Raw genomic sequence first — 27547 nt, forward strand, 5'->3', positions numbered from 1 at the left:
CACCAGAGGAGGTTTAGGCTGAACATTAGGAAAAAAATTTTCATGGAAAGGTTCATTGGGCACTGGAACAGGCTGCCCAGGGAAGTGGTTGAGTCACCTTCCCTGGAGGTGTTTAAGGGACGGGTGGACGAGGCACTGAGGGGCATGGTTTAGTAATTGATAGGAATGGTTGGACTCAATGATCCTCGGGGTCTTTTCCAACCTGATAATTCTATGATTCTATGATTCCGAAATGCAGGTTCAGCTTTAAGCCTGCTTTCATAACATCTCCTTCCAGCTAGGTGAAAACAAGGGGCAAAATTTCCCACTGCCACCACTTCTGGGAAAAAAAAAAAGATCCAGTGTGGCCCTTGGTGGTGAGAAGAGTGTCTCAAGAAGATGGGGCATCTATAGCTATACTGAGGTTTCACCATCAGACTGTGATGTAGGGAGCTAAGTCACTGAGGATCTTGGTGGGGTGTCCAAGAGATGTAGAGGCTGGTGCATTAGGACTGAAGCCACCCTCGTGCATGTTCTTTGGTTTGGAGTGACCCCAAGGAAACATGCAGAGTTGGCACTTGTGTGAGCTCCAGAGCACAATTGGCCTGCAGAGGTGGGAGCTCTGGTCTGGCTTCTAGCACCAGTCACTTATGCAGGAGATGGGAAATCCTAGAGCAAACAAGGAAAGCCACTAATTGTCCCATGGGGGGCAAAAGTCTCCATAAACATGTGGGGCAACTGCAGAAGAGTAAAAAGTGCTTTGCTGGAAGCTGTGGGGCTGGATTATAAAAGGAAGCAGTGGGAAGCTCCTATTGTAGCTGTTTTGAGTGACTTGGAAGTATTAATTTCAGGGTTGCTTAAGCAGGGGATTATGACGTCCTGGAGAGAAAAAGACTACGAACTGGGTGATGGTGAGGGGGAAGAACATGTAAGACTTCAGAATTTTCAGTCTTACAGTCCTGGTCATCTCAGTCCAAGCTGAGATAAGTTTCTGGGGACAAATACTCAAGAAGTGGTTTGTTCCTTGTGAAACAACTCATTATCCCTGCAAAGGAAGAAAACAAACTATACTGCCCTTCACTGTGAGTGGACGATGCTCTGACACTACAGATGTGACAGAAGAGATACTAAAGGCAGCTAGACGGTTCTGAAAGTAGTTCACGTTGCCCTGCTGAGCAGGGCTGGAACAGTGCTATCTCCTCTGTTTCTTTCTAGTTCTGTGTAACAATTGATGGCTGACATGAAGATAGTGGAGAGCTCTGGGTGTATGGTATCACATGCAGACAGCAGCTTGAAGCTGGTGTGTATTTTAAAGTCTACAGTTGCTACCACTGATGTGTTCAGATTTAGCAGAAGGAGGAGGAGGATGTGGGGAGTGGTAATGAAGACACTTTTACCAGTTTCTTTCTGGATGTGTTGCTCACCCTAGTGAAGAGGAGACTGAGGGGAGACCTCACCGTGGTCTGCAGCTTACTCACATGGAGAGGAGGAGGAGCAGACACTGAGCTCTTCTCTCTGGTGACCAACAACAGGACCTGAGGGAGTGTCAGGAAGATGTGCTGGGGAGGGTTAGTTTGGACATTAGGAACAGGCTCTTCCCCCAGAGGGTGGTGGAGCATTGGGTCCCCAGGGAAGCAGTCGTGGCCCCAAGCCTGACAATATTCCAGAAGCCTTTGGCCAGTGCCCTCAGACCCATGGAGCGAAGGTTGGGGTTGTTCTGTGTAGGGACAGGAGTTGGACTTGATGGTCCTTCTGGGTCCCTTCCAACTCAGGACATTCTATGGTTCTATGTGCCTAGGGAAGTGCTAGACTCAGTTTTCACCAGTCCTGGGCCCAGAGGTGACCACTGGTGACCAAACGTGCCCTGGACTGCAGGCATTGCAGCTGCATCCACACAGCATTGTCCCGGAGCTTCTGCCTGGACTCAGCCCCTTGTGTTCCCACCAGCAGCTCTGGGCTCCCCAGGCAGGGCATGAAGGGATTGGGTGCAAGTACCCTTTTTGTGCTGGTCTATGTTTGCACTAGGAACTAAAGGTGCTGGGGGAATGGGGAATCTGTGTAAAATTGCAGTATTTTTATTTATTAATTTATTTATTAAGTTTGCTGTTCTCCCTGTCCTTAGTCTTTAAGTACAAAGGGTGAACATGTAAGCCAAAAGCCAGAAACCTGACACTTCTGGAGCACTGGAATCAGAGACTGGCTGGAGGCAAAACATGAATTGCTATGGAAGCTTTTTCTACCACCGAAGTGTTTGGGTAGAACCTCCGAAGTCTGTGAGGATCATACTCCTCTTCTATCTTTCCCTTCCCTGGAGTTACTGAAAAGTTGTCTTTCCTCTGCTTGTTTGTGTTCATGAAACTCCTAGAATCTTAATGTCTTTGAGACCTTTAAATATCTGTAATATTTAGCTGAAATGGGAAAATGTACTCAAAAGGGAAACTAACGTGTATTTCTGTTTCGTTGGATAGCCAAGCTAATGACATTTTATTGCTGGGGGGGGAGGATTGTTTCCCTCTCTTCAACCTTTTCTAACAAAAAATCCCCAGATATCCCACAGACTTCTTGCTCTTATAAGAAATTCATTTTAACTTAAAACAAAAAAAAACCCAAAAGGACCACAACCACTCCCATGGAAACCCCAAGCTTCAAATGAAACGTTTTATCCCTAGGTGTAAAGGGTGGGGCTGATTGCAGGCAAATCCTGAAGCTAGCAGTTGCAGTTGCAGAGATGGCTCGGAGCAAAGCTAGTATCTCCCCTTCCCTGTTTTCCCTAGCTCCAACGTGTTCAGAGGTCCCCAGAGCTATAGATTAGGACTTGAGCAGCAGAGGTGTCAGGGAACTGTATCCCCGTCCCTTGTTCAGGACTGGCACGAGCACACAGGCATCCTGGCACTGAGTTTGCGTGGTGGGGAGACCATTATAAATCCACAGTAGTCTCCTCCCGAGGATAAAAATGTTTGCCTCCGCTAAAACATAATCTCATAGTCATTTTGATGACACCTTAAATCAAAGCCATAGAGAGGGGGCATGGAGGGGTAACAGGAGAGTAGTCCACAGCTGTTTCTCTAGCTGTTTTTCTTTCCCAGACGTGAAAGCAGCAGTGGTGATGCCCTGCATTCTTGCCCACCTACACACATGCTTCCTCCACATATCCCCGTGCTGCCTGCTTACCACAAACACTAGAGGCTCGGCTGTAAATTCGCTAGCCAGACAGATCCCTGACACCCGGGCTTCCGCCCTGCTTCTGCAGGACATGTGCCTACTGCTGTTAGATTAGCATCACCCTCGTTAACTTCCTAGAAAGGCTAGTGAACACCAAGGATATCACAAGACCCTTTTCTTCTTGAGCTGACTACCTTAAAGGTCTGCTACAGTGAGAAGCTTCCCCTCGCGTGTACTCCAAGGCTGCTGTGATGAAGTTTGCTAGTCTTCATGTACCCACTCAAATCCCCTCTGAAATCTTCAGCTCTTGAATATCTTGGGCTTCATCTCCGAGTAGATTTTTTTATTTTATTCTTAAGGCAGTGCAAGTAGGGTTGGCTAAATACCACTGAGCCTTGAGAGCCTCCCAGCTATGCATGGGGTACAAGCAACATACACATGCACACGCCCTATGGCTTGTGTTTCCACTGTGGACTGTGCTATGCAAAGGAGCGCCTTGCAGCTGAGGGGAGTTTGACATTGTCTGGCGATGGTAGATATCTCTACCTAAATTCATGGTGAATCAACCCGCCACTGAAATGTTGGTTGTGAGCAGGGGGGAGGAAGGGAACTGGGACTAGGGGAGAGAAATTGAGAGACTTTGCTGGCTTTTGCATGTGGGTTTTGGGCACCGTTAGCAGAGATTTCCATGGCTCCATTTTCCAGCTGGGAAAAATAAAAATTGACCTTGTGAGCTACTTCAAGACATGTCCAGATCTCCGTGAGAGGCTGAAAGTGTCCAGCTCTCTCAGAAGAACAGCCAGGAGCTATGTGCACTGCCAATATGAGCCAAACTGTGAGCCATTTGCATTTGCCCAGCCTCAGGCACAAGGGCTGATAAGGACCCTGGGCAGTTGGTGGCCTCTTTTGATGTTTTTATGGAAACTACTTTGCTAGACTCCCCTTCCCATCAGTGCCTTGTGAGTGAGGAGAGACCTGCTCAGAGCTACTACTACTCGTTACAATTATGTGGTAGTTCTTTTTGAAAATTAATTATGTTTTTTCAGGAGTTGTTCTTTTGGTGTGAATTGTGAGCTGAAGACCAACCACCTCTTGTCTGCAGTACTGCTAGACGTGTTTGGCACTAAAAGCAGGAATCACAGGCTCGGTAATTTGGGCTGTAGCAGACTTGTACCTAATGTATCCAAGATACCAAGGTGTACTCAGCTGTACAGAGTTAAGGTAGTGTAAAACCAAGGGTCACATTCGTCCTTGGAGGCAGAAACAGACCAGCAGCATCAATTCCAGGAGCTGCAAAGCACTTGGAACATGTGATCTGGGCACACAACATTATCTAGGCATGTGCCAGGTGAGGTGACTGGCCAAACCAGGACAGCAGGTCTGAGTCTCCAGGTGGGAATTGCCCAGCCTCCCTGTGCTTGCAATGTATTGGCACTGGCATCCAACGCATGCTGGGAAACTCATCTCCAGCTCCTGGGGAGAAGTAGATAGAGCCAGGATTGCAGGAGAACAGCCAGTTTTAGAAGGTGTTTCTTTTGCATGAGTTTTATTCCCTTTAGGCTGAACTTTATCAGGAAAGTCAAACTCTTCCATGCTGTTGAGAGAGTACACAATGCGTGGCTGCTCTCTCGTGATGCCAGACCTCCAGAGGTAACAGTTAGTCCCACCATAAGCATGGTAGAAGAAATTCAACAAGCTTCTGATGTGTCACTAAGAACAAGCACAAGGTCTCAGCGCTGTACCCGCAACAGCCTGGTGCCTGCATGCACTTCCCAGGCTAGGCTGCTTCTCCATACTCACTCATGGGTGCAGACTGAAACTGAGTCCTGGGGCAAGAGAGCATGAACCCAAGCTCTTGCTCAACCATTTTATGCAGGGAGAGGACTTGCCTGCTGTGTCTTTGGTTAAGGGTGGATGTAACCAAGGCCTAGACCAGAGCCAGGCTAGCCAGGTGACCACAAGTTTGCACTGGACCCTGGCCCTCCTTGTCCATTCCCTGGAGGTATTTTCTTCCTTGGAAGAAGCAGTTGTGCAAGGGTCAGCACAGCCCTGACAGCAGAAGCAGAAGGGGATGCAGCCATTCTACAGCTCTACTCTCTGGGCTACATCTTGTGCGCATAAGCCTTGGCGTGATTCTCCCCTCACCGGCAGAGCCTGATTTGAATATTTCTACTCTCCTTACCCACTGATGGCAGGCTACGAGACTTGGTGTTTAGTCCAGGGAAAGGTCCCTCTTAGTACCTCCACATATCAGGCAGAGGAAGCAGTGTCCAGCAGCAAAGGAGCCCATAACTTCAGCTAATAAATACATTCTTCACTTCCAGTCTCTCTTCCTCGGTGAATGCCATTTATAATAACAAAAGCTGCTTGGACTTGGCCAGGGAACAGCCCTGCAAGTTTACAGGATTCACAATTCACAGATGTTAGGAACTATCAGGCTCAGTGTGGGTGGAGAATGTCAAGTCTGAAATAGTTCCCCTGCAACCCTGGCACAGGCAGCAAAGAAAATGTTTCCACATGACATTCTTCAAACCAAAATTTCCCATAAGGAAAACATGGAGGGGAAAAAATAAGAGGCAATTGCTGCCATCTCAGAAGGCTCCCAGTTTTTGCTCTGGAGGTTGGCGTTTGTGGTGGCATAAACACAACAGATGGACTACAGGTTATCCGTAAGGCAGCCCTTCCCCCTCTCTCCAAATACACAGACATATACATCTGCTTGAAGATGCAATCCCACTGGTGCATGGATACATGGTCACTATTTTTTCCTGCTGGAATCCATTTTAATTTAGCTCCTGATTCATATTTCATTCATTCTCCAAAACCACAAAACCAGGATAGGTTTACAGCCTGTACTATTAGGAAGAGCCGTGAAGGGGGCAAAACAGAGGGGGATAAAACATGTTGCTTTCCTGAGCGATTTTCTATGTGACTCAAAAGAAAAAAAAAAAAAATAGGCTGTGGAATGGAAGGACAGGGAATCAGGGAATGGTAGCCTTCCATCCTGGCTTTTATTTTCCTTCAGGAAAATCAAATCTGATTTTCATCTTTGGTAGCTTGTTTTGATGGACTTCATTATGCTGGTTTTTTCTTTAGGCTTTAGTGGCCTAAAAAAAGACAGGATTTCTACTTATTTCTTTTCTCACTTCTGTTTTCTCTTCAAGATATTCAAAAATATTGGTGGTTTATGTGGAAAAATATATTATTTACAGAACACAAAAACAATGAAAGATTTCTGTATCATCTCAATTCTTTTTGAAAAAAGGGTCCAAAGATATTGAAGGAAACATTAACAATTATGTCTGATGGCTTTCTTGGGGGGGAGGAGAACAGGAAGGGGGGGCAGAGGAGTTAAAAGTTCAGAGTTAATTTTAATTGTGGAATTTCCCCATATTTTGTCATTCAGCTTTTGAAACTGTGGCCACAACAGACCGTTTGAAAGGTGGCAAGAGAGAGAGAGTGAAAATTTCCCCAGGCAACTTTACACAGGTACTAGCCACAGAGTTGACAAGGAAAGCTTTTAAAGTGCAATGAAATTCAGCACGGACACTGCACCCTGCAGAGGAAACTCCAGCCATCTGGAGAGGAGGATGACCAGCGGCCACAGCAGTTTGCAAAACCTCAGGAGCTGCCAAAATTAAACTGTGAAGTCAGGCGGGAAGGCAACCAATGATGAGCGAGATCAGAAGTTCAGAGATGCCCCAGATGAGCTCCAAACGACAAGTGTGGCCATCATACACCAACATTTATTAAGGATGTTGAGAGGAGGGGAAAATATCTGTGCAGAAGATGCCCAGCTGGCGAGGAGGGACTGGTGGTGATGCTCAGGTCACTTGATGAATCCCATTGGCCAAGTCCCTGTGTGATCCCACCCATTCGCAAGTGTAAAATAAATCTGTAAAGTCGTACCTCGTGTACCACTTGACCTTATTGCTTTTAGCCTGCTGGCTTTATATCTATTTATTTATTTTATTTTGGTTTCTACCCGAAGAGGGGCTCAAAGGAAATGAATTTTGAACCGGCACCTTTCACCACCTTGCAGTACTACCCTGATCCCTGCATCCAGCGGTGAGTCTCTTGAGCGTGATGTAACTGTCTCCTATCACAGGTTTGATCTGAGTGTCTTGTGTAATTGTTAACTTTTCTGCTATCGTCCGGTGGCAGCTGGGCTGCACGCGGAAAATATGTGCCACTCTCTTCATGCTCAGTGGAGCTTACTATTATTTTTGGCTTTCTAACATGTTACTGTTTAATTATAGGCATCCATTTAAGATATCTCCCTTTTCCTCTTTGACATTAGAGTTAAAAAAAAAAAAGTATGATAAATAACATGAAAGCTGATAGTATCTTTTCCCTGTATTTTGGAGCAGAAGTTTACTCTGTGCTTTGGGTAGAGCACGAATAGCTTTAGCTTTCTGTTCTGTGTTTATTTGTTCTTTTATATAAAAAAAGCTACTCTAAAGTATATGAGCTTAACTATCAATCACTGTGATTTTGGAATTTGAATGATAAATAAATAATTTAAAAGTTTAAAATAAAAAAGTGCCTTTTAAGGGTGGACACTTTTCCAAGAATGTTTTTTCATTCTAACAGCCAACCTCAGACCCTAACAACCACTCTTATTTTAGCTTTGTTGTTACACTGAGTTTTATAACTTTCCAGCAGATAAAAGAGCATGTCCGCACGAGGTATCATGGTATCACATTGTCAGTTTGTTTGTTTCTCCCAATAGAAGATACTATATTTAAGCATGTAAATGACATGTAGATGGTATTTTTCCAGTCATAAAGTTTGGAGAGGTGAAATCTTCCAAGTGCAGTCACTTGTTGAGCTACTTTAAGGCTAGTTTCTGGCTGTGTTTTGAAAAAGCCCTGGCTGATGTCTCATGAAGGCATTTGATCCCCAGAAGGGTTAAATATTAACTCTGCATCCTCTGTAGTGTATTGGGAAAGGCTGCTTGGGTTGTATAGCTGTCTGCTGAAGAAAGGGCTTGGCCACTGTCACCCACAGCATTACTGGCAGCTTTGTGATCTCTTTTTTTTTTTCGCACCATTATGATTTGTTGTGGTGTTTGTGGGGGTGTTTTTTCTCCTCTTAATCCTCTGGGTGCTCGATGTCACTGCTGTGCAACAGTCCTGGGGAGGAGTGTGGAGACCTGGCAGTGAGGAGAGGCCACATTTGGGGCCAGCAGAGGGGAAGGAGAGGAGGGGAGCTGGGAAATAACACACGGTCCTTGGCTGCGCTGCGGTGACGGAGGAATGTGATACGAAGCTGGGGGTATTGGTTTCCCTGGCGAGACCTTCCACAACATGAGCCCCAGGGCTGGCCAGGCACATGCAGCCGCGCTCTGATCTCCCGCAAACCTTGCCCAGCACTGCTGACTGTGGTGGGGATGTGAACGTGTCCAGGAGAAGGGCAATATGAGAGTGGTTCCCATCCAGGAAGGTGGATTCAGGCTGGCAGCAGTGGAGACTTTAGCAGATGGAGAAGTTTCAGTGGCTGGAAGCCACAGCCAGGCAAATTCCCAAATAGAAACATAAAACCAAACCAAAATAACTCAAAAATGAACCAACACTGGAAAGTATACAGATGCACAGGGAAGTGTACCTGAGCTCTGGGCCAGCATCCCAGCCTCTGTGAACTCCTGCCAGTCACATCCCATCCCATGTCAATGAATAGATTCATAAAATTAGTGCTACAGCTTAGGCAAAAGATCCAGCTGGAGTAGGAATTAAAGAAAAAATATTGCCTTGGCTGTATTCTGTAGAACTTTTTCAATGGACCTTTCTCCCCTTCAGATCTGCACCCTCCAGCAAGGCAGGCCTTTTACTAGAAATGCTGCTCCTCTCTGCACGCCTCAGCAGCGTGGTGAGTTTTTAAGTGACCATTGTGACGTGAGAAGCCTCAGAACAGCTTGGAACAGATAGAGTTTGTGACACCCCTCAGTCATAAAACCTGATCGAGATGTAGCTTCGAGTAATAACGTGTCTCAGCTGTTATACATGTCTATTTACATGAGCTTAGAGTGGCATTCGTCCAGTTATTAGTGGCTGTGCTCTGCCACAGGTCAAAGTCAACTGAAAGCTGGTCTCGGAGACAATTTTCTCAGTCTGAAGACATAGATGGACTTGAGCTTTAAGCTCCATGTGTTGGATATTCATGATGTGTTGGATAACATTTGTCTGACTGATTTAACAAAATTCAATAGTTTCATAATTGCTTTTATTCTACACAGTTTGAAACACTTTTGCTTTGATGTGGTCTAAGTGCTTTATTTAGCTAATATTAGTGTTCTTCTTTGCAACTTTAAACGTCTAGTAATTATCTAAACAGAAAACTGATAATGTTGAGCTGAGGAATACTGGCAAAAAAGCACTCGTGAAAAATGTTTGAAATTCTGTTTAAATGGGTGGGAGGGCGCACAGATTTCACTGTAGCTCAGTGTGGAAGGGGAAGCAGTAATAAATGCCAGTTAGCATTTGTGGCTTAGATTTACCCTCTGCTTTTGGTTCATCTGTTAATCTCTTCGCTTTGGGGGTGTCCGGCAGGCAGAAAGCATGGGAGCCAGCTAAAACATTTTCTCTGTCAAGAGGTGAACATAGATCTCGCTTAGGAGCATTAATTAATGTGCCATTATAGTGCTTGTGTACTTACTGCCTGTCATTTCACTGCAGTTAAACTATGTGCTGCTGCTACAGTATATCTAAACAACATAGTAATTCAGTGCTACAGATGAGGAAAAATAGCTGGGTGCCGGGAGTCTTAGTGCTGTGTGTCATCGTTTAGGCTGTTTATTACTTTTTAAATGTGTGTATCAAAGCAAAGCACTCCGTGTATCACACAGAAGTACAGGAAATTCTACTGGGGCACAGGACAGCAGCCTCCTCCTTCACAACTTCACTGGAGTTCAGTGCTGGAGGTGCAGCTCAGCTCAGAGAAGGGCGCCAGGCACTGACAGGGATGTACATTCCTCTGCAAATGTGAGGGATGCAAATGTGGCATGTGAGTGTCTGAAGTGAGGTTGGAAAGGTAAATCATGAATGTGCTTTCTTCTTAAACAGAAAGAGCTAAGAGATGCTAAAATTCAGCAGTAACTGAGCTAAGCAAAAATCTCAAAGTTTTTCTACTTCCGTTATAAAGGGATTTGCATTAAATGCTTGAAATCAGTGATAAAACAGGCTCAGCACTCTGGCTTATGGGCCTGGGAAAGTGCTGCTGTAAGGTCAGAAGCACCTGTGTTGAAGTGTAAAGTTGCTGACCCCTACAAATTACCTGTTCGGATGGTACTGTAGGGGATCATTCTGTGGTGCAGAAAACCCAGGCTACCTCTGAGTCATAAAATCAGCTAACTGTCTTAAACAGACGGGATTTCCACCTTCCAAGAAGTGCCCACCTAGCTGCAGTTGAAAGCCAGTAATGTAAGATGAAGAAGGCACTGTAATTATGATCCAAGTCCAGCTGTTGAGAGGTGTATAATTAGTTTCTCTCTCCAAAGCCCCTTTTTTCAGCTAATGGCTGCTTGGGGGAGTGATATTTACAGATAAGTTACTTATGTTCTTGGAAATAATGGTTATTAGGCTGTGCTTTACCCAGGAGCTCTTTTCTTTTGAGGCTGTAGGGAATGCACCTGCTGATGCACTGGACTATAGTCTTGCCTCCTCTATTCACTGCTCTCCCCATGCTCAAATTGAATTGAATTGATGGGCTCAAAACTTCACATTGCTGATGTGTTGAAGACATTCACTGTGGCTCACTCCTCCCTTTGGAATGAAAGGCCTCTAACACAAGCTGCTCTTTTCTCTTTCATTTTTGGCTTTGTATTCTCAGCACAGTCTCCCAAATCTCACTATTAACAGAGGTTCAAGGAACAACCCTGAAATCCTTTGGTTTCTGCAGCATTGGTGCTGGAAACATGTTTTTTCAGACATGGTCGTGGTTGTCAAACATAAAATAAGCCAAACAAAAAAACTCCGATCAGATATGTAGAGAAAACATTTGTAGAAGAGGATGAATGAAACGCTCTCATCTGTGGCATGGAAGGGAGGGGAGGGTGTGTCTCATGGGTGCTGCATCTGGATGGGTTTTGATGATCAAGGTTTCAGTCACCAGAGCTCCCAGGTTCAAAAGGATCTTTCGTTGGGAGCACTCTTCATGTCACTTCACTTCTCTTCACTGGTTCCCAGATATATCAGGCAGGACTGGGAAATGACTGCAGTTATCAGATAGGAATCTTTCTAATGTTAACGCTTGCTGTGCAGCACAAAGGTGAAAAACTCACTGGTACCCAGTTGCTCATCATTACTAATAGGCAGTAATGAAACAATAGTTTTCCTCTCTTTGGGATGGGGAGAGGCACGTTGAGGCAAAACGTGCTGGCTACCCCTCCTGATCACAGGTAGCAGAGTGCTGTGCCCCGTCATTGTTGTGAATCAGTGCTGGCACAAGCAGCTCTTGGATATTAGCTGGGTGACATTGTGACAGAGCTTTGCTTAAGCTGTCATTGGGTAATGTCTTGCAGGAGTGTTTCATCCCATCTGCAGACTCTGCAGAATCCGTGCATTTGGGCAACTGCATGCTTTTTCTCTTTCCTCATGCTATGCTTTGCTGAAGAGTAACTGAACTCCTGTGACAGGGTGGATAAATCTTACCTGCCATCACTTTTGAGATGGGAGCCCAAATTTGCTGTGTTGGCAGAAAGACCTGAATCCAGGTAAGGAAAGCTGCATGACTTGGTATAGATCTATTTGCAGAAACTGCCAGTCATACAACATGTACTTTCCGAAGACTCGGAGAGGGGCCACAAGTTGTTCTGATCAGCTTGTGTTGTGCTCAGAAAAGCCTGTGACTTCTGGAGGAGCAGAACTGGCTCCATGTGGGAAGTAAAGGTGGAGGGGAACCAGGGAGGTGTTTTTCATTTGTCTCAGTAAGTTCTCCTGTAAGGTGGCGGTCACCTTGGTAGAAAACCCACAGAGGAGCCAGACGCACAAGGGGACGGCGTGCACTGTGCTGAGACATAGCCGTTCCAGGGCAGCCTCATGGGTGGGAGAGCTTTGCAGAGCAGCTCTGCAGGGAGGACACGCTGCCAGCATGGGACCTCTCAGCTTCCCCCTGGCACCTCACTAAAGATACGTGCTGCTTGTGATGAGGAGGGGAGGGACTTATCTTCGAATTCTGTCCTTTGCTTGCTCTCCTGCTCTTACTCTGCAGTCTCATCAAAAGATGGTAACTTTGTGAAACCGCGCTCAAGAGCAGTACATTAAACTGCGTTCACTTCTTTCTTCCAGCAGAGCCCTTGCAGTCTGTTCATTCCTGCTGCCCTCCTCCATTTGTCCCTTCTGTACCTCTTCGCTCTGTGTCTGAGAGATGTCGTTGTGCTGAGGATATCACAACCTTTTCACAGTCATTGCCAAAGACAGCACTTTTCTCTTTTTCTCTTCAAAACTATATAGGCCCCTTGCAGTGTCATAAAAAGATATTTTTCTGCTTGGAGGTCCTTTTAGTGCTGCACAAAGGGATTAAAATGGAACCAAGTGAACTGTTTTCTCTTTTTCCTAGATCTCAAAGGAAGAATATGTGAAGTCTTTCATGCAATCCTTTTTACTATGAGGAGAAAATACCTAATTCATAGGATTTTGCTCAACTTCAACTTCCAAAAACACTGAAGAAATTAAAGAAGCAATTTCTCAATAGCTCATCTGTTCAGAAATGTTTAGGGTGTTCATGGTGCATGTTAGAAGTATTATCCCCTGCTGATCTGCATGGTACCTTCTGGTACAAGCTAACTTTCAATGGCTCCACTCAACAGACACAAGTATTTCTACCCTGATACAGAGAAGACTACTGCTACTATGTAGCAGACAGTCTTCCCACAGGACTTTATTGCTGAGTCTTCTCCAATCAGTTGTTTGAATGCCACAGGGGGCTCATATGATAAATACCAATGCACACAAGCAAGGGGAATTTGATTTGTGCATGGAGCTATAAAGAGAACAGCCACCTCTAAGAGTGAGAAGGGGGAAACCCTGCAGCAAGTGATTAGAGGATCATTAAGCTCTTTGAAACATAAAACTTACTCTGCTTGCAAAACCTTGCCCTGGGAGGTTCAGTGTCTGTCTAGTTTTGTAATGTTGATATGCACCTAACTTGATGCACGGTGGAAAAATGCATGGGAAGAAGCTTACAGTGTGCTGGTGAACTGGATGCTGCAAGCAGCAGCTTCTCAGCTGCGTATTGCCAGCAGCGTCTACCTCTAAACTTGGAAGCAGAAGCCAGAGCTCTTGGGACAAAACAGTGGAATTGCTTTTCTTGCTGTCAGTGAGGTCTACAAAGCAGCTATGACATCTATGAATCATAGTTCAGCTGGCTCTGAGTGTTAATATGGGCATTACATGGTCAAATGTCATAGGATTAAAAGTCTTAATGTTAAACAACAAAATTCCTTTTTACAGTCTTCCAAATTTGGTTGTTTGTATTTGTGAATTTTCCCCTCAAAAACATATAGGCTGGAAACATTGTTCCTGTTTTTGGTAGAATGGGAGGCTCTGATGTATTCATAGCACTCCAGGAACTGCTGCTTTAAGATAATCACAAGCAAAAATCATAAATCACATTAAGTGTGGCAATGTATTGATAAAATTATAGGGAGCCAACCCTATAATTTCTTAATGCCAGGTACAGTTGCAAAAGCAAAGATCCTGGAGGTAGCATTCCCTTACACACCAGCAGCGTGTCTGATAAAGAGTTCACTTGTTCCTGTCTTCCAGGACTATAATCTGCTCTTAATTCTTTGTCCTTCAGCTGCCCTGTCTTGCAGCTATTTTGTGATGCAGAGAAAGGTTTTTGCAACTGCTCTGATTTTTGGAAGAAGAATTCACTGCCTTCGGGCTTAACAAAAGCTGGTCTACCATATAGAGTTGCTACATGCTGGAAAACGCAGCTAGCACGCTGTGTAGCAGAAGATTTTGTTCTCCCATAGGAGTGTCACTGGTGGTAGTGGTGGGGAATGGAAATCATTTTTTATCATGCTAAGTACATCAGATTCAGCAGGTTGACTGTGGGGGTAACAAGTTGGAGTGTCAACCAAATTCGTATTACAGGAATCTGCACCTAACGTCTCTTCTGCTGGTGTTTCTGTTTTGCATTTTAATTATTTACTGAAACACAGGATGCTGCTGTTTACAGTTTCCTGCTTCTAAAGACTTCTGGGGACTTTCTGCATTATCGTGATGATTTCTGTTATATTTTTGCAAAATTCAGCTTTCTTGCTAGAGTTTGAGAGTGGGATTTTTGAAGTCCTCCGAGCACTTAATGAAGAAAAGAATTTGTATAACTACAGACTGGCGTAACTTTCATAAGAGTGGGTGCATTAGGGAGCCAGGAGACCTACCTGGCTCAACTCAAAATGTCAAGAGCCTTTTACATAGATAATCTGAGGTCTTTGTGTCCTAAAAAAGAATGTCTCTCCCCTCTCTGCCTATTTTTATATGACTAAATGCCCTGCCATGCATAGTATCCCAGGGTTTAAAATCACCGTGGGCTGCATGGTTTCTCTTGCTTTTCTTCCTCCTGGTGAGGGCCATGCTAAGGCTCATTTGGGATGTCCCCTCAGCCTCCTTCTCACTTGGTCATATTTGGGGAATGTCTGTTCTGTGCGAACTGGGACAGCAGCAACTCGCCACCTGCTGCTCAGCGGGCAGGGGTACCCAGCGCCTTCCCTGGGGTCACAGCTGCAGGACCCCAAGCACCTGGGCAAACAAAACCTGTGAGCTACTGGGAAGAACCTGGCAGAGACAGGATCATATTCCTTCATAAATCAGAAAAATCTGGTCACATCTCAGCATATTTAAAAGAAATTATGTTCTTGGCAGAGTGTGTTAGTGTCTTGGGGAACGTGTCCTTAATGTTATTGGTACTGATATGGCATAATCAGGGGAAAGGCTGTTTGCAGGAAACCTGTGCCAGGCTTTAAACAGAGCTCAGAGCATGCTGCAGGCCTGAAACCCCAGTACAAGCAACTAGGGTTGCAAGCACAGCCAGAAAAGCCCATGCTGTGTGTGCCTCAGCCAAGATGTGGAGCCTACGTGTTCCCACTGATTTGGTGCAGAAAAGTTCATTCAGTTCAGTGGATGCAGGTGTCAGAGGGATGGAAGGGAGCTGAATCCTGAATCTCTCATGAATTTTTTTGCCTCTGGAGGGTTTGGGATGACATCAGTGCTTGAGAAACGTTTTGAGAGTCGTGAAACTTCCTTACCAGAAGAAAAGAGGCAGAAGCCCCTTTACTCTCTCTGCTGCTTGTTGGAAACACCTCAGAAGTGGTGTCTGGTACAGAAGGATGAGAACAGGGGCTCAATTTAATTTATTGACAAGACCAGATCTGAGAGAACAGCCACCTGATCACCTCAGTCTTGATCTACAAATTTAAACATAGCAACTCCATCCTAGGGCCATGGAGGGCAGTCAGACACCTGGAGATTTGAGCTGGGATTATCTGTTGTTCCAAAGGCACAGTCACATGCTGCAAGTCTCCTCTTTCTTCACTAGGGTCCCAGGAGCAGCAGAATGAGGGACACACATTTTGTGGTCAGGAGCCTGCTGCACCGAGTGTTCATAGCTTCTGTGGAGCTCCCTTGTAAGGACTCCACGTAAATGCTTCATATCTAACAGTAGAGTCACTCTGTCAGTTCCCATACACTCTACTTCTTTGCATATCTGCCACTAAATAGAGAATACTGTGCTTGAAAAGTCCTATTATCGGCTCAGCTGGGTGTTACCTGTACACCATGATCTGGAGCATGTAAATCAGCAGTATGAGAGTTCTTCAGATAACATCTTACCCCTGCACTCTCTGGGAGAAGCACTAAGCCTGAATTCATCTCTACAGGCATTGCATGTGAAATGATGGTGGGTTCTAACAGAGACTTTTCAAAGAGGTATGAACTAATGCATGATATTTTTCTGGCTTAATCCTGTTACTCTTTGGGAAAAACACTGCTCTGGCTTTGTTCTCTGGACTATGACAGTTCCTTTTTGCACCACATAGTCTTGTTTTTATTGTGTTAACAAGCAAGCCAGTCAGGAACCCAAAGAGATCTCCCTGGCAGCTACCCAGCGCAGTGCACGTCCCTGGTTTGAGGGACCAGCCATGCTCATGGTGAAACCCTGTCTGGAGGGGTTCTCTCAGGTTTGCTTGGTGATGTGTTGCCTGTGGCTAGCGCTTGTTCTGATGGCTCACAGTCCTTAGGAAGAGATAGGCTCAGGACATTTGGTGGTGGGTTGGGCTGTAGGAAGCTTAGCCTGGACCATGACTACCTTGTCCATGAGAGATTAAGCTCAACAGTGCTCACAGTCATTTCCTCTCCAGACAGCCTAGAGCTCAAACCAGGGCCATATCTGAAAAACGTGCTTGCGTGATGCTAAAGGATAATATACAAACTAGAATAACAGTGTGGATGTAGTCAAGGTGTTTCCTTGCTGCCATACCCTGACTGCAAGTGAATTTTTTCTGTTGGGCTTGCTGTTTTATATTTCCTCTAGCTCTGGCCTCTTTCAGAGCCTTGTAGTATCTAATGAGAGCGAGTTCCTGACACCTCAACTGCCTTTCTGAAGCTTTGATACACTTGACTGAACTATTTTACCATCTATAATAAATAAATTTTTCATTCTGTGTTGTGGTCCCTGTATTGGTTTAATGGAGGTAGACTAGTGAAACTTGAAAGATGTTCGTTGTACTCAACACTACAAGATTTCAGCAGGCAATAGTCAAGAGACCCATTTCCTGTGGGAAATACTGAAAGCAAGGTTCATGTAAAAAATAGACAGCAATGAACAGCTGTAGATATTGATATTGAATTAATGCTATGCTCGCAAGAAAAATACTGATGAGCAAAGCTTAAAAGGAGGAATTTGATTCAGCCAGGCCCCAGGGAAGTCAAATTTCTGGCCATCACCTCTTCAGAACTTTACAATTTTCCTTGCTACATATCTAAAATCACTATAGAACAGTAGCGGTGAACGCTTGTAATAGCAGCATTTCTGTTATGACTGTCTTCTCTTGAAAATTACTTCATCCACTTTGATTTCTAGGGCTGTTGCTTTCTTTTCTTTTAGTGCTCCCTGATGCTTCAGATGTCTAGATCACTGGAAAGGACGTGGTTAGCTGTTTTAGGTTGCTTTGGGCGTTTAACACTTGCCCTTCTCGTCCTCCAGAAGAGATGAGGGTTCTCCTCAGACTGTGTAGCAGAATGCAAGAACAGAAATCTCCAATTCTCCTTATTCCCTGGCTGCTTATGGATGTGTATCCAGGCACCTGCTGCAAGCCATTACTGGTGGTGGATGAGAAGGTCATGGGGTGACTTGGGGTTAGGCAGCCCCTCAGAGACACAAAAGATGGTCCCCGGTGCCTGTGATTGTAGCTGCAGCTGGGTAGCAGAAGTTGGCATGTGGCAGTGGGGCTGGAGATCTCTCAGCAGAGACCTATGCTTCATCTCTCTACCAAGAGGACAAGTCATCACTCTGTTTCTCCTCCTTCAACCTACCAGGGTTGGCAGGCTGGCTGCAAAAGTCTTGTGCAGTCTTTGAAGAGTAGACCCAAATGCATGTTCTCATCTGGGTTTCTAAAAATGAGCAAATAATGCCTATTATTTCAACTAAAAGGATTTTTTTTTAATGGACTCAAAAACATTTTGTGGCTTCTGAGCAGTTTGCCTGTAAAGTTAATCTTATAGTACTTATTTTTGGACTTGGCTCAAAAATACATCAGAATTTTGAGGGCTAGGCCTGGTTTGTCTTTGAGAAGACTTTCTCGCTTAGTGCAGTAAAAGCTGTCACCTCTGACCAGCAGCTCTAACTCCTCCCTCTCCAGATGGGCACTGCTCTTAACCATGGCTACAAACAGGCATGGGAACAAATCAACTGGAAAAGTGAGTGACAAAATAGTATAATTGCAACTGCTTTTTAATTGGTTTTGGTTTAAATGTGTTTTTTTTTTAAATGGATGGAGACTTAAATTTTCTTTTAATATTTAAATTTGGAAAGTCTTGGGACCATTTTTCCCTGGAGATGTACTGGTCGTCAACAGGTTTCTATGTACTTTACCAAGCTGGTGGCACTGCTGTATCTCAGGAGCAGAAAGGCAAATACGGACAGATGACCCAGAGGCCAGGGGCTGAGCTGGGTGTTCTGAGCTCCAGGCTTGTTGCTCCCAGTCTGGGTTTCCCAACACGGGTTACTTAGGCTCCTGGGTGTTCTTCTGGACTAGAATGCACCAATCGCAGTGGGAAAGTGGGGAAATTGCTGTGGCAGCTCTTTCATCTTGGCCAGAGCTCCATGTCTCTCAGCCCCATCAGCAAGAGAGCGAGTGTCAGGGCTGAGCAGAGGGGGAGGCGATGCCCACGGCACGGGTAAGGAGGTAGTTTCCAAGGGTAAGTGAGAAGGGGGTGTCTAAGGTTAATCAGGAGATACGAGGGGTCTGGGAAAGTTCACAAGATGCTGAAGGAATCCGTGAAGGAAAAAAATTAGAGGTGACTTGCTCCAACAATTAGAGGAGGATGCCCCTAGTGCTGGTAGACTGATTAGTTCTTCAAAGACCTGAGGACAAAGAAATGCTTCTATTATTTAGAAGCAGCTGATAATGATGACGTGTAGATGTGATGGGGTATGGATAGGAGATGCAGTGGCTTCCCAGGCTGCAGGGGTTATTGATCGCACTCCAAAATTGTTCTGCTACCAGATGCCTTTCCCAGCAGTGTGCAGGGAGCAGGCCATACACTGCCCAAGCTGGGAGCCCCTCGGCATGGCAGCAGTGGGAACACAGAGAAAGCCTTCTCCTCCCAAAGGAGCCCTGCTGCTAGTGCTGGAGCAAGGCACTGGTGTGGGGCTCAGGGCTGTGGTGATACGAAGGGCCGCAGCATATCTGCAAATGTTTCATCCACTGTAGCCATAGTCTTACTCAAGATGACTCTAACTGAAACATGATGATGAATGGAAAAAAAATCCCCCTTGTGTTTTGCAGCAGAGTGAATTAGGAAGATCTTTCTGTGTAGCCAGTTTCGGTTTCTTTGATATAGGTCACTCTTGCCTGCACACTGAAGGCTCAAGTAAAGAGCAACCAGAAAGCTATCCCTTCCTACCCGTTTCCATTCAACTCACACAAATGAGCTTCCAAAAAAGAAATCTAAGTCACAGGGAGATCAGGATGCACTGTTATAGTTGACTAGCAGAACACAGAGTCTTTATAAGCAACACAATCAGTATTCCTCTAAGAAAGAATTGTTTTAATTCCTCTAAACATCATATCTCTCACAGTTGGAACAGGACACACGCAGTGGAAGTGTCATTTGCCTAGAGAATAAGAACAAGCTAACAGTCCTCCCTAGGCTGTCCTCAACAAACAGTACTATCATAGAGCCCTTCGCTGCTGTCACTCCCAGTTCCTTCTTGTGTTCCCTATATCTTCTTGGTTGGTGGCTACTCCTGCAATCAGGTTTCAGCCTTCGGGCAGTTAGCTTCTTCTGGTTTCTAACGCACACCTTTGTGCCACTGGACTTCTTTTCTCTCACCTGCCTCTCCTCATAATCCATGCTGCTGTCCACGTGTCTTTTAGGTCTAGGAAACATCTGAAAAAATGTAGGATATGGGAAAAACTAAATGGACATTTGAACCAAAGGTGAAAGTTATATTCCATCTCAAAAAAAAACCCCTGTGTGTTGGTGTTTGCTCTTCCTTATATCCACCCATCAAAACTAATACATCCATCAGTCTTCTTCCAGAGATATTTTCCAGGACTAACACACAGGAGCAGTGTTATATGGAGGGAAAATCTGAAGATTTTAAAGAAGTTGCTGGAAGTTTAGTTTTTAAAAAGATAACTCTAAAAGCTGGGCTGGAAATCTAAATATTAATACTTGTGAACACAATTCGTCTGGACCTGCCTCTGCTGGGATGGGAGTCAGTCTTTTTTGGGCTCATATAAGACAAGACCTTTGAATATGGCATCAGGCTGAGAAAGAAACATGAAAATGTGTTACAACAATGTTCGTGCTGGGAAGTGGGGCTGTTTGTTGATGAAGTAAACACGGAAAGAAGCATAGACAGAGGTGCAATACAGATCCCTGAAATTCACAGCAATCTCCTCTCAAAGGGGGCTGAGAGCCTGCCTGTCTACCATCTGGCTTTCATTTTGCCCCCCCCGTTTATGCCAATGTACCCGACTGATTACCAAAGGTCCCTTACAAAGGGTCCCTTACCAAAGGACCCTTTCCTTTCACGGAAAGGGTCATTGGGCACTGGAACAGGCTGCCCAGGGAGGTGGTTGATTCACCTTCCCTGGAGGTGTTTAAGGGACGGGTGGACGAGGTGCTGAGGGACATGGTTTAGTGTTTGATAGGAACGGTTGGACTTGGTGACCTGGTGGGTCTTTTCCAACTTTGTGATTCTATGATTCTATGATTACGGGTGCTTTCAGGCTGTGCTTTACTGGCTGAGGGTGGCTGGTGCGGCTGTGGGGGACAAGCGTGCTCCACACTTTGGGGAATTCCAGATGACACTGCCTGCCAGGCACACATTTGTCCTGTGCTGCCAGTCTCCGCTTCCTTCTCCTCTTGCACAGCTGTGAGCTTAGGTAGCGATGTCTACAAATCACTGCAGTGTTAGAATGCAGAGCCGGGGGAATTCCAGCAGGATGGGGTCTGCCAAGTTCCTTGAGTTTTCAGAGTGCAGTCCGAAATGGAGCCCTCTCCCCACTCAAGAACTAAAAATGCAACACCACGATTCAGGCAATTAAGTGTAATGCTCGTGAAGTTTAAATCATTTGTTTACTGTTGCTTTTGATGCACTTGGAGGTGTAACCGGGTACGGCAAGGACAAGCACATGGGTTGGGATTGCTGGAGCTAGAACTGAGCCTGCTGTATTCTCTGCTCTGTGACTTAATTCTCTAACCATCCCATATCTCCTGACCACTGAGGGCAGATATATTAATCTGTGCATGAATTAAGGGTTGCTAAGTGGTTAAGATTCAGGAAGAAAGGTTAGTTTTTAGTCTAAGCACTTGGGTGTAAATTCTACTTCCATCCTGAACTCTGGCTTAAAGCCAGTCACAGCATTATTACAGCCTTGATTTTCATTCCTGGACATCAGCATTTTGGTGTCTGAAGCCTGAGAGATTTTTTGCTCTAGGAAGTGCAGTGCACACTCTACCTGGAGAAATTAAAGTCTTTTTGAACTTCTCTATCTAGACACCCAAAATAATGAGTTCCTTTTTTGAGCAGCACCAGACTCAGGTGACTGAGGTTGTATTTGTGGCTGCACAACTGACTTGCTGAGTAACAGCGAGTAACTCTATGACCTCCTGGTGCCTTAGTTTTCCCTGGTGAAATGGGAGTAGATATACTGTCTTCCTTTTTAGACCACTTTGAGAGCTGTGAATAAAATGATCCATATTAGATATCATTATTTATACATTATTAATTATTCTTTGTGTTAATTTCTATAATGTGGAAGTGCTTGCTTCATAAGAGTAGATGTTCTTCTCTTTGTACCAAGGTTTCCTAAGTACTCTGCTAGCAGGTCCTTTACAAGGGCTGTTTTGTCTTGTGACAAAATAGTGAAATCTGTAGCTTGCAAAGAAAGAATTCCCTGGACCCATCTGCTCATCCACTGACCAAAGACCATAGACCCAGTGACAATACTGTACACCGCTGATACACGTTTGATGGGGAGAAGCAGAAAGCAACATACTATAACTGACAACAAGCAGAAAAAATGCTCCAAATCATTTCACTCATCCCTTCTGTGAAATATTTCTTCTCATAAGATTTTACACTCTGGCTTTACACCAGTATCAAGCCATGAAGTTTGTCATCAGAGTTTTCAAGAGTTTGTATGCCACACAGGAGAAACAAATCACTCCAGAGCTCCAGATTCCCTGGGAAGCTAGGGAGAACTGGATGTGCTTGGATCTCTTGAGACCCAACACAAAAGCTTTACTGAGGTACCTTATTAATTTCTGTTTTCCCCATAAACTCTATTATTAACTTAGGGTCAGTTCAGTGTGTTGAAGCTCTGAGGCTGTTTTGGATGAAAAACCAAAGAAAAACGTGTTATCTGTTGGTTGCAACAGTATTTTTTGGTTTTGGAAGGAGGTTGCTGGACTCTCACATGCACCTCAGTGGTTCTTGAACTGCACCCTGCATCAGATCTGACCCTGTGTTAGTGAAAGCAGGTGGCATCTGCCTTTAAGATTACATAGGAGGGGCTGTGTATGCTCTTTATCAAACCTAGGTCTTGCTTTTCTCAGGAACTTGTGGTTTTTTCCCTAGTGGTAAGTCAAGCCTTGCTCTTTTGGGTTTAGCTCTTTCTCAGAAAGGTTATTTGCAACGAAAGGTGGTTTTTGGGGTGAGAAGCATTGCTGCATTGCAATAATTCAGTTTAATTGTTTTCTGTCATTGCTTCTGGTGTGGAAAGTGACTTGTTTTTTTGTTTTGCTGCTTTTCTTTAATGCCTCTTGTGTGAAGGTAGAAAGGGGGAAAACATGGTAAAGGGTGGAAGCATGTGCTTAGAGTGAGGTTCTGAGGTAGCAGGAACAAAAATGTCATATTTTCTCTCCAGTTTGCCACTAGTTTATATTGTGCTGGGCCAAGTAGTCAGGGCTTTGTTTCTACAGGTGTTGAGACCTGCACCTTGAGGGACAGGCAATACCAGTGCAGATGGGCAAAAGCTTAAGAAAGGCAAATGTTGTGATTGGCAGGCTGGTTTGGGGGTGGTTTTTTTGGTTTGTTCTTTTTTTTTTTTTTTGTATGGTTGTTGGTGGGGTGGGTTTTGTTGGGGGTGGTGTGGTTGTGGCCTTTAACATCTTCAGCCTTCTGGGAGACTCTGAAATTGTGTGCTTTGTGAGCACAGTTACAGGGGCATGTTGCTCCATTATTATATTTTTGTAAAGATCTCCCTAGCAAGCATGATGATAAACTGAATCACCTGGGATGCAGTCCTGCTCTGGTGGGCTGTAACACAGCAATTCTGGCTAAATGATTGGGAGATGGCAAAGCAATCAGTGTGCCTAAGGGTTCAGCCTACTGAGTGAAAACTGGAAAAAGCTTTCACCTGGAGTCTGGGCTGCTCTTGATTCAGCAAAATAAATAAGATGGAACTAAGTTAGGGCACGGTGGGAGTGCATTGCTGGCTGAAAGCTGTCCTGGGATTGAGTGGTTCAGGAGCAGCGTCCCAGAACTGTGCCAGGAAATTCTGTACTCTTGGTGAGGTGCTGCTTCTCATTGAAGATTTGACTTGCTATTTCTGTTTGTTAATAATCCTCTGCTGGTTTCTAAAGGAGGAGGCTTGTGGGTGCAATTTGCTATTTAGCTTGGAGTTCGGTGGGGGCTGTAAATCCCTCTGTAGTTCTAACTTGGCACAGTTAGTGCTCTTTGCCAACCATTTCAGGAGTTAATGCAGAGAATTAGCTTGTAGATCTAGAGCAGAGGGCTAGCTAGACAGGACTTACTAGAGTGCTTTGTCCTTCTGTAGTTGGTAGTTTGGTGTAATAGATTGTGTTTGGTGGTGTTATCTCCTGTGATGCACTTTGAGATGAGTAGTTGTGGGTAAAGTTGTTTAAATATCCGTTAATAAAAAATGTTGCTGCTGGGTGCAACTTGAACAATGTAAACTCTTGCTATTTTGTGATCAACTTCAGGCACTCAGGCATTATTTCACTGAAGTTAGACTGTTTGCTGATGTGGGAAGAAAATAAGCTGGAGTAGTGGAATTTATCTGTATATCTTGCGTAGGCTTTAACTGTTATTTTCTTGTGGAAGCGTGAATTTGGACACTTAGCTTTGCTGTTAAGCAGGCAGAGGCTGCCCCTCTATTTTGAAGGCTGCTTGCTAAGGAAAATGGCACTAAGTTTAGACTTTATTAAGATGACAGAGAAGGAGAATTTGCTTGCATGCAATTTCGTGCTGAACTGAAGTTGATTTTCTGGCAGCTTGACAGCTTTTTCCCACCTGAGAGCAGGATGCATCAAGTTAAGTAAAAAGGAATGCTTGCTACCTCTGTAATGCTGTAGCCTTTTCATAGGTGCCTTGCGAAGGTTGACCGCCTCATCCTGTAGTTTCCTTTGAAAATAGAGTTGTACGGGTTATTACAAAGAATTTTGAAGTCTCTCAAATTTTTCTTCTATGAAAGTTTTAGCTAGGGAGCTTCTTTTAGTTGTTATAGGGAAGCATGTATCTTGGACCATCAGGTAAAATGTGATAACGCTTTTCTTAGAAATAGTAAGCCAGGAGCTTGGTTGAGTAGAGGGATATAAATGATACAGCTGGAAAATGCCTTTCTCTGGAGAAACTTGAAGTTGTGTTTAGTACAAAGAAGCACTTTGTATCTTTAAGTATTGTGACTCTTTCCAGCAGCTCTGATAGCTTCAGGAGTGTAGAATAACAAACATGGTTTTATCAGTCCGTGCAGCTAATATTTCCTTCACTGTAGGCTGTGGGCACTGTGAATTGTGCTTGGTGGGGGTAGGTTTATGAGAAGCAACTTCTGGGCCAGACCAGGCAGGGCAGAAGTGGTTGCTTTGCCTTCTGGAGACCTAGGACTTTGTGCGCTGTGAACCAAAGCTGGGACACATCACAGCATGCAGGAGCCTTATGGCACTAAGACTTTACCAAGCAAAGAAGTTCTCTGAGGAAGGTCTGTTTCATAAAATATCTTTTTGGGTAAAGTTGGTTCCTCTGTACATAGTAATGAGACGGTGTGGATGGTTGTTGTCACTACCTTTGCACTGAGTTCTTAAAGAGTGATTTTTAGTGTTTAAGTCAAGGGCAGCTGTGATAAATGGCAAATAACTAGTAAAGGTGAGTGCTTCAGTGATTTGGGAGGACCTGTTGTGGGGTTTCTCTGCCTGTCCCTGAGAGGTCAGGATCAAGCACAGGGTATCAAGCAGTGCCTGGGATCTGTAGGCTTAGTGGCAGAGTGCATTGAGGAGAATCCACTCCCTATTGATCTCCTCTAAAGCTTGCGATGGCATTGATTCCCAGCTCATATAGCAGGTTTGAAGCCAGATCGGTTTTTCTGGGTTTCAATACAGCACTCTTGAATGTGTCTTACCACACTGAAAGATTGAAAGGAGTAATTTCTGGTACTTTGTGGGATAACTGCTGTTCTCAGAGGATTTGTAATTATTTATTCACACACAGTGTATGTGCTTGCACTTATGAGTCAGAGCTATTAGCTGTGACACTCTGGGTTTCTTGTCCCTGGCTGTTAATGAACTTTTGAAGAACGATGTTTTTTTGTTAATCACAAAAAGAATGAGCAACTGAAGTGATGCTTACACCTATTTTGAGGCATGCTGAACTACAGCTGTCAGGGCTGAAACCACATTGATTTCCATTAACTTGGGAAAACTGCTCTTTTTTCAAAAAGTATTCAGTTCTGTGGGCAGTAGTGGTGAGGAAAGTCCTGCTTTTTGCAGACCAAAGTCATCCTCAAAACTTAGGAGGCCATAAAGATTCAGTATAGAGAGCTCTGACAGCAGCTAGAAATAGACACTTCAGAAAAAAGTAGAGGAAAAGAACAACTGTACTGTGATCCTGTTCTGAAACATTATTTCTTAATTTTGGCAACTTAATGAATTGGAGTCTTCCATGCATTTTGTTTAGACCATTGCATTAAACAGCACCAAAATGTGCCAACCCAAATGTTAGTCTAATTCTCCTTTGGAATCCATTTATAGCCTTGGCTCCTGCCACAGCTATTCCCTTGGCAGGGAGTGTGGCTGTTCACTTGTGTTGTGCTGAAACATCTCTTTAATATGAAATTTTTCCTGCCACTGTCCTTATGGCAGGAAAGGCAGTTACCTGCCTTGTACTCTAATTAGGTTGAATGAAGAGATTTTTGTCAATTGCAAATACACTTGAGAAATTCCTCCTGCTCCCTCACCCCTTACAGCCCATTGAGTATTTCAATGTGAATGTAAAAGCTGCTGCACTCGAATTTAGAAGTTGGCCAGTGGGATGAGAATGTGCAGCTGTGGCAGGTGTGAGTGCTCTGGCTTCATCACTGCTCTTCTTGGGTCCACCGATTTCTGTGAGGCTTGTGAGAGCTTAAGGGGATAAAAATGGCCAAGGTAATTAGTAGATCTGGTGGAAATCAGCTGGTTGGGCTCAGAGATTATTAGAGGTGAGAAGTTAGTAGACAAGCAGATACGATCTGATGTGATGGAACTTATTTCCATAGAAAATAAAGCAAAAAAAAATTTTATTATTAGTATTACTATTATTATTTTAAACACTTATTTTAGTCCAGCTGCAATGGCTGGGTATAAAAGTCACCTATATCATCCAAGGGCCTGCAATCTAGAGAGGCAACCAGCCAGGGACAGTGGAATCACATACTGCTTAGGTTCTTCACCTGCTGGCAACACTACCTGCTTTGTATGGAAAGCTGATTATTGCAGAGTGAAATGGAAGGTAGTTGTGGGTTTTTTTTCACTCTGTGTTTCTTATAATGCAGCATCCCAGTGGACTCTGAGGGGTATTTAATTTATTGGGAAGGGCAGACAAATTCTCTCCTGTCTAAATACAGCATCTGCAGCAGTGAGGAATGTGTGGTGTACAGCTGTGAATGTTTCAGGCATTCAGTGTGCCTCCTTTTTCATACAATAGCTTCTATTTATGGGTTTTCATCAAGCTGGGCTCATGCAGTCAACATATCCATGTGTGTTTTTCTTTTTTCTTTCTTTTTTTTTTTTTTAAGGTTTGTAGAAACTCCGAGCCACTTCTCCTGGAAGGAGAGTTACTACCGATCAGCCATGTCCCAGAGCTCACAGCCCAGGGAATTCCTCAGCCCTGAGGTGCTCCAGCATATCTGGGACTTCCTGGAACAGTAAGTAGCCCTTACGTGGAACCTGTGAAAGAAGGTGTTTTGGGACAAGATGCCTCTAACTAAGCTGCTCAGAGGTCTGGCGTGGGGGTTTTGGAGCCTTCTGTACCTGTAGATAAGAAGATGAGGGTGTGAGATGGTGACAACTTGCAGCTCTTGAGCGCTTCCACATCCAGGCTATGGGGAACAGATGCAGAGCTCAGCAATGATGCTAACTCTCTTCAAAACCTTGGGTTGCTGAGCTGACTGCTTTCCAGCACGTGATCACTTAAGATGTATGATTGACATTTCCCGCTAAGGAAATGGGGTCATTACTCTGTCCAGGCTGCATGTTTTCCCCTTTTGCTGATGCAAGGAAGGGAAAGGAATTGGAGATGGTGCAGAATTCACCATGACAGGTCAACTGGAGGAAATAAAACTGACTCTGTTCTCATTCTTGACTTACTTTGATTCTGATGCCGAGACAGTTACTGCTACAAATCCTCTGGGTTCTATCTTTCTGTAATTCTGCACTCTTACATCATTTTTCTGGTCAAG

At 44.5% G+C, this 27547-nt stretch overlaps 1 protein-coding gene across 4 annotated transcripts in view; it reads left to right on the forward strand.

Moving 5' to 3' along the window:
- Positions 1-27547, forward strand: part of TP63 (tumor protein p63) — a 154532-nt gene that overhangs the window by 39755 nt on the left and 87230 nt on the right. For 3 of the 4 annotated variants that reach the window (XM_069865339.1, XM_069865342.1, XM_069865338.1), the window contains exons 2-3: positions 6548-7209; positions 26885-27013. In XM_069865339.1, coding sequence (XP_069721440.1) covers positions 7148-7209; positions 26885-27013 — 191 coding nt within the window. In that variant the 5' untranslated portion in view covers positions 6548-7147. Of the gene's footprint in view, positions 1-6547; positions 7210-15767; positions 16071-26884; positions 27014-27547 lie in introns of those variants that run through there. The other variant, XM_069865340.1, reaches the window with a different exon arrangement.

This window comes from Phaenicophaeus curvirostris, chromosome 10 (genome assembly GCF_032191515.1).
Source record: "Phaenicophaeus curvirostris isolate KB17595 chromosome 10, BPBGC_Pcur_1.0, whole genome shotgun sequence".
NCBI classification, from domain to species: domain Eukaryota; kingdom Metazoa; phylum Chordata; class Aves; order Cuculiformes; family Cuculidae; genus Phaenicophaeus; species Phaenicophaeus curvirostris.